The sequence below is a fragment of the Stegastes partitus genome, unplaced genomic scaffold, assembly GCF_000690725.1.
Source record: "Stegastes partitus isolate 25-593 unplaced genomic scaffold, Stegastes_partitus-1.0.2 Scaffold567, whole genome shotgun sequence".
Classification (NCBI taxonomy): Eukaryota; Metazoa; Chordata; class Actinopteri; family Pomacentridae; genus Stegastes; species Stegastes partitus.
Genome location: NW_007578298.1, coordinates 174,786 through 181,511, shown reverse-complemented (window position 1 = coordinate 181,511; position 6,726 = coordinate 174,786). Strand labels below are relative to the sequence as shown.

General features: G+C 41.0%; 1 protein-coding gene across 1 annotated transcript; it reads left to right on the top strand.

Annotated features, from left to right (window-relative positions):
• The first annotated feature begins 1,769 nt into the window (after window positions 1–1,769).
• LOC103362283 (coiled-coil domain-containing protein 92-like) lies at window positions 1,770–5,958 on the top strand. The gene is made up of 4 exons (XM_008288596.1): window positions 1,770–1,805; window positions 2,197–2,345; window positions 2,447–2,494; window positions 4,760–5,958. Exons 2-4 carry the CDS (start codon window positions 2,216–2,218, stop codon window positions 5,479–5,481), a joined length of 900 nt encoding a protein of 299 aa, XP_008286818.1. The 5' UTR covers window positions 1,770–1,805; window positions 2,197–2,215; the 3' UTR covers window positions 5,482–5,958.
• Window positions 5,959–6,726: the final 768 nt, after the last annotated feature.

The window sequence follows — 6,726 nt, the reverse complement described above, 5'->3', positions numbered from 1 at the left end:
TTAGAGTAGAGATGTTAGCTGAAAGTCAATAAAGTGTATACTGGATTTTATGGATTATGTAATGCTAATTGATGAATTTGGTGCTGCTTTTAGATGGGTAGATTTGATTAAATTAAGATGATTGTTAATTCTAAATGTGGTATTATGCTTGATAATTTGCTAATATTGGTTAATATAAGTAATATTAGTTGTATTCTAATGTGTGTGGTTTGAGGGTTTATGTGCTATTTAGGATTTGATATTTTGAACATGAGTTTTGATTATGAGATTGTGATGTATATTTTATACTTTTTCACTGTAAGTAATGATGCTGCATTTGTGTGTTTAAGGTTTTTACCTGATAATACGGCTACAGCCCGAAAGTAAACTCCAAAAATAAAGAATGGAATGAACTTAAAGCTTCTGCCTGAGTAAATCCGAGCACTTCAATCGTGGATACACCCCTTTTCAAGTGTGGGGCACCGCGCAGTCAATATACACTTGACAATGGACGTCAACGTGATCCAGTCCCCAAAAATGTCCCCCAACTTCCCTGTCTTCTTCAGGAAGAGCAGGAAAACAATGCAGCATCACACAACCTTACCACCGTAATTTACAGACTATAAGCTGCTACTTTTTTCACACACTTTGAACACTGCGGCTTAAACAATGATGCGGCTAATTTATGGATTTCTACGATTTTTACGAATTTACCTTGAGACAAAGGTGACATTGAGAGCGACAACGAAAGAGGGACTGAGGAAGTGTGTGATGAAGTAATTCTGAGACTGTTCAATTATAACACGGAAGAAGACAACTTTAGTGGTTTTAATGCACAGGAGGAAGATGAAGATAGTGATCAATGACTTTTCCTGGTAGGTTGCTGTATTTTTAATTTTTTTAACCAGCCATGTTACAGGCATTGTCCAGAAAAAAGCATTCACGGTACATATTTGTGTATGTTACCAGTATGTGTTTAATTAAAAGTTAAAAAGAAAAACTTTCTGTGTAAATATCTTATGTTACAACGTGGACACCTGCAGCTTATAGACAAGTGTGGCCTATATATGTATGATTTCTTTTTTCTTTTTAAAGCTATATTCAGAAAATTACGGTAACCCTGTGTGTCCCACTTGTGTAACATGTCAGTGATCTGTGATTTCTGGTCTATGACTCCCCTCTCCATATGATCATTATAGTGTGTTGTTGGTCTTTTCATGGGGTCTATTCAGAGATGCTGCGTTTTGGAAACACAAATACTTAGAAAAAATGTAATAAAATTCCAAGCTAAATTAAAGACTTTAACTCACACTACCGGTACTTTGACTTGAAAAAGAAGCATATACAGTACATCTCATTCTTTCATTTCCGTTTAAGATGCTCTTCCAAAAGATTGCTACAAATGTAAGTGCACTGTCATCTTTTAGAATAAATTAATTCAAACTTGATTTTTTTTTTTGCTAGCAACAGCTGGTACCATCACCTCCTTGAAGCTCCTCCTCCTGCTCCGTGGCACTAGTATCTCCTCATACAGGGCTGCTTTGTTGTGAACACAGCACCGTGCTGCACGTACAACCACAAGAAGGTTATGAGGAGGTTATTCCGACTCCGGCTGCCGCAGGATCCACTCAGAAACACGCCAGCAGCGAAACGGCTCGTCCGGGTGCAGCGAAAAACGAGAAGCGAGCGTCGTTCTGCACACTGAAGCTTTTGCACGGCTCTTTTGTTTCCTGCTTCAGTGCTGCATCAAGGACAGACACACGGAACCGGGCCGATACGAGGATACATGAGAGAAGCTTTGCACAGGATCCCGCTTCGGTATCACGGTAGGCCACAGTCAGCCAGTGGTGGAGACGAAAGCTCAGTTACAGGTGCAGAAATCAGGAAGCTTGTGGAGAATGAATGAGATTAAACAAGACGGAGGAGGCTGCAATTTTTTTTTTTTTTTTTTTTAAAGAATCGCTTAATAAACCTTAAATTTTGCATTAAATCATTGTAATATAGTGTCAGTGGTGGGAAATGGCAGTTAAAGCGAATATAATCCCTACAAATGAACAAACAGCAGATGTTTTATCACTGCTTTTTGCAAGAATATGAGCTATTTTATTCATTTGCAATGGATGCTTAACAACCAAGTGCTGTTTAGTGCCATGGCTCCATGTGGGACACTAATGCAAAGAGCTGTAGCATGCTGAGACATCCAGCCTCTGTGTGCAGGTTGTGCAGGGGTCCGGCCATGGATGCAGGGAGGCTGGAGCAGCAGGTGGCCAGTGTGGAGAGGGGCATCGCCTTCCTGAAGCAGGAGCACCTGGCCATGCTGACTGGCCTGCAGCTGGAGATCACACACCTGAAGAGGCGCTGTCACGGTCAGTCCTCCTCCTCCTCCTCCTCCTCCACTGCTGCTGCTGCTCTCCAGCTCCTCATGTCCTCCTGTCACCCTGTCTGATCTCTGTGTGTCTGTCTGCAGAGCTCAGCTGCGAGCTGGACTCCAGGTTTCCTGACAGAAACACAGCAGGTAAGAAATTACATCTCCTTGCTGATGAGGGGGAAAACGATATGTGGGAGAAATTGTGTATTGTAATTGTAAACAGGGAAGCATAAAGGCTGCACAGGGGAGGAGTGGGATTTCACAAGGGTACAATGGTGAGAGATGATCCGTTATTACGGGAAAGTGACATTAAACCCTTGATACGTTTGTATTACTGGAAAGCAGTTTTAGGATCAGCCACAACATAATCTATCTGCGCTAAAAACAGTTTCTTTGTAAAATTCTGATCGCATTGACTCTGTCACACTGTCTTACGTAAAAAGATCAACGATTTTTACATAGTAAGATACGCAGATTTAAAAGCTGAAGTTGATTTGACTATGAAGGCATTGGAATTGCTAGAAAATGATAGATTATTGTATCCCTAGATAGATAGATAGATAGATAGATAGATAGATAGATAGATAGTGATGCACGATATTAAAATTTCTGGCCGATACCGATATCCGATATTAAGATTTCTGATATTGCCGATAACTGATATTACTGATGTCGATATTCAGTGTTTGTTCACACCGAAAAACCAGTATAAATAAGCACCGTGAGAATGTAAAAACTATTCAAAAGAAGCCCATACCAAATTAGACCACATAGTCTTCCTTATTACAAAAGTAAAACATAGTTAAACATATTTTAACATATTTAATGTTCAAGTCCGGGACCATTTAAGTAAAAACATCTGCTAATGTTAGACAATCATCGGTTTTTCACATCGCCTCAATTTTTTCATCGGACCAATATGTCGGGAAAAAACCCAAATATCGGCCGATACTGATGTGCTCGCCGATATATCGTGCATCCCTGATAGATAGATAGATAGATAGATAGATATTGTTTCTTTGTTGAGGTATCTGACCATGTAACATCCAAAAGTTAGGGGTTATAAGAAACCTTTTGTATGAAATCAAAGAAATGTTTTCTTCTTACAACATTGCATTTATTTGCAGATTTTTGTTCAGGGTGCCATGTTTTGGAAGAAATATTGTCTTATCCACAACTGTCCAATGCTTAAGTTTATAAAAAAAAAACTCAATGAGGTCTTCATTTTTTGAGGTAACATTCAAGTACTGTAAGTTAAAGAGCCCATGTGATGCTTTTTGTGGTTTTCTCTTTCCTTTAGTATATTACAGCTTATTTGTACATGTAAAACATCTGCGAATTTAGAAAGCCCAAAGTTCACACCAAAAGGGAAGTATTCTGTCTAACAGAAAACTTTGCCCCTAACCTGCCTGAAATGCCTTGTTTGATGTCCAGCCTTTTTTCCGTTTCTTATCTACATCACCATGTAACACATTTGCATAACCCCACCTCTGGCAGCCAGTTTGGCATATCTTCAGACAAAGCATGCAACTTTCTCATTGTCTGTTATTATTTCCTCACTAGAGCCTTTTCTGCAAGGGGTACATCCCTATACTCATAGCTCTGGGGTTACTGTATATAGCCACCTTGCTTTTGTCTGGCCATTTGATGAATCATAGCAGAGCTGGGCTTTTCAGGAGTGAGGCCTTAAAGAGACGGAAGCTTAAAAAATAAAAATTAAAAGAGTTTGTTTTTTAAACAGTAAAGCATGCAAACATATTCTAGTTTCATTTCCAACCAGTGAATGTGCACAATATGAGCTCTTCAACGCAAATTCCCAAACAGATATGCAAAATGCATGACTAAATCATTAGAGAAGTAAAGTAGCTGCATGCTTGTGTATTACTTATTTATCCTGCCAGGTTGAACTGAGTGCTAAAGCAAGTGAAGGAGCACAGAAGGGCACAGAGAAAAGAAAACTGCATGAAACATAAGAATGATAAGAATGATCGATCAAGGCCTGACATCATAAGAGATTCAATGACCTCTTCAACATTTGTAGGGGTTTTTTATAGCGCTGGCATCCACAAAAAGTGTCTTTGTGTGTTTGTATATTCGGGCTTACCAATTTGTGTAAAATATACAATTGCGCTTTTTCTGACAGACATCGCAATTAGATTTTCTTAAAGTCAAGCTTCAGCTCTTATATACTGTATAATAGATGTAACACGTTGGAGCATTACCACGTTACATACCCTCAAAAATATGCACATGGAGTAAAGCATGATTTTCTTGAAACATTTGAAAGCTGGATCAGATGCACTGCATGACTTCTATCCGAAATTTGCGAATTGCATTGGTTCACACTGCAATTTAAATTTGAACACAGTTGACTGCTCTGGTGCAAACAATGTGTTTATGTGTGCTTCTCAGAGGAGGAAGCGGAACTGGCAGCACGCTGTGAAGCTGCACAGCGTCTCCTTGAGGACCAGCAATGCATGATGGTCACTGCACGTGGAAAGCTGCGGGCCGGCCGTGCGCGAGCATCAGCGCTTGGGAGGAGCCTCAGGGATGAAGAGCGACGCTTCCTGGATGAGCTGAAGCGCCGCAGCCACAAGATCACGCTGCTGAGCCGTGAGCTCCAACGGCAAAATGTGACCACGACAACCCTCTGCCACGAGCTCCACAGCGCTCGATTAAAACTGTTCCAGCAATGTCAGGGCACAGAGTCGGCTGCTGAGAGAGGAGGGGAAGCCGCTAGTGGACAGGAGGAGGAAGAAGAAGAAGAAGAAGATGGAGAAGATGAGGAGGATGGAGATGGTGAAGGGGAGGGTTCGGACTGGCTTCTGTCTCCGCCTCCTCCTGCGTCTCCCAGCCAACCAGAGTCGAGACACCGGAGGCGTGTCACCCTGAGGGAGGAGAGGGTCAGAGCCTGCGTCCCCCAGGAGAGAGTGACATCACCGCAGAGACCACACCCAATGCCTGACCCCGCCCTCTTCCTGGTGCCACTCAGGTACCGCCTCCTTCGCTTGAACCAGCCAATCAGAACGCAGGATGGAGAGGGACTGGAGGACGAGTGGGAGGATATAGAGGACAGCAGCAGGGTGCATAGGAGGGTGGACATGGGAGCAGGGGAGGGAGAAACCGCTCTGTGATGAAGACGGAGGGGAGAAGTTGTCTTCCAGCAGGTCTCTGCCAACATCTGATGCAGTTATTCTAGAGAAAAGTTCAGATGAGAGAGATGTAACCTCGTGATTGTCTGTAGATTTCAGGACGTGAGTTAGATATTTAGAATTAGTTGCACAAGAGAGTGTGAGCTACACATAGACATATTAACTGAATTTGTATGTTGATGGTACAGCACGTGAAGAAAATGAGAGACTGGTTTGTGGTTCATAAGGATGCCTTTTGATTTTAACACTGTTGATCACAGCTTTTGCCTATAATTAGTAGCCTTGCCTCTGGGTCTATGAACACTGACACCGTACAGTTCAAAGTGGCAAAAAGTCCACTTTTTCACTGCACTAGCCGTATTCCAGGTTCAGAGAGTCACTTCAGAAGGCTTTGGGACATTTTGTATGATTTGCACTTTATTAAATTCATGCAATGTGCCTAGTAATGGCAAAACAGCACTTCTGTTGTCATGTTGTCTGTTTTAGCCTGTCAGAGAGACATCACTATTCACATTATCGATGGCTCCGTTCTATTCAAGTGTAACACATAACTAGACAGCAAGCCAGCATGCACAATGCAACTAAAGCAGCTAAATGGAATTCAGGTATCAGCAATTTGGTTTTTTACACCTTTGTTGTTCTCAGTGGTAGAAAGTACATTTTGTCATGTGCTGTACTTCAGTACAGTTTTGCGGTGCTTTATTTGAGTACTTCCACTTCCATTCCACTGCAGTTCAGAGGAAAAGACTTTTACTCCACTGTATTTATTTTACGCCTTAAGTTTTTACACAATGGATAATGTGGTAGGTATTTTAAGATTAAACCAGCAGTTTCAATCTTTTTTGCTTTTGAAGTCTTACAAAATCCATTGTGGGTCACATTAAGTTGTCGTTAAGCTCCACCAAACAGTGATTTATTTTTTTTTCAATCTAAACTTCTCATATAGCTTCATTTCATTAAGTGTTCAAATTGTCCAATTTCTCACCAAAATGAAAGATTACAGAAAAAGCCCAATAAGTGAAAACCTTTTTTTTTCTTTTCTGTCCCATTATTCATCCGACAAGCTATGAGAATGATCTGCTGTCTCTGGACAATTGTATTTATTTATTTATTTTAAGTATTTTTAACTACCTGCAGCAGCTACAACACTTCCATGCTGCTGACAAATTGATTCTTCACTATTGATAACCTGATGTTACATGTAATAAAGATTAAGTCAGACTGACC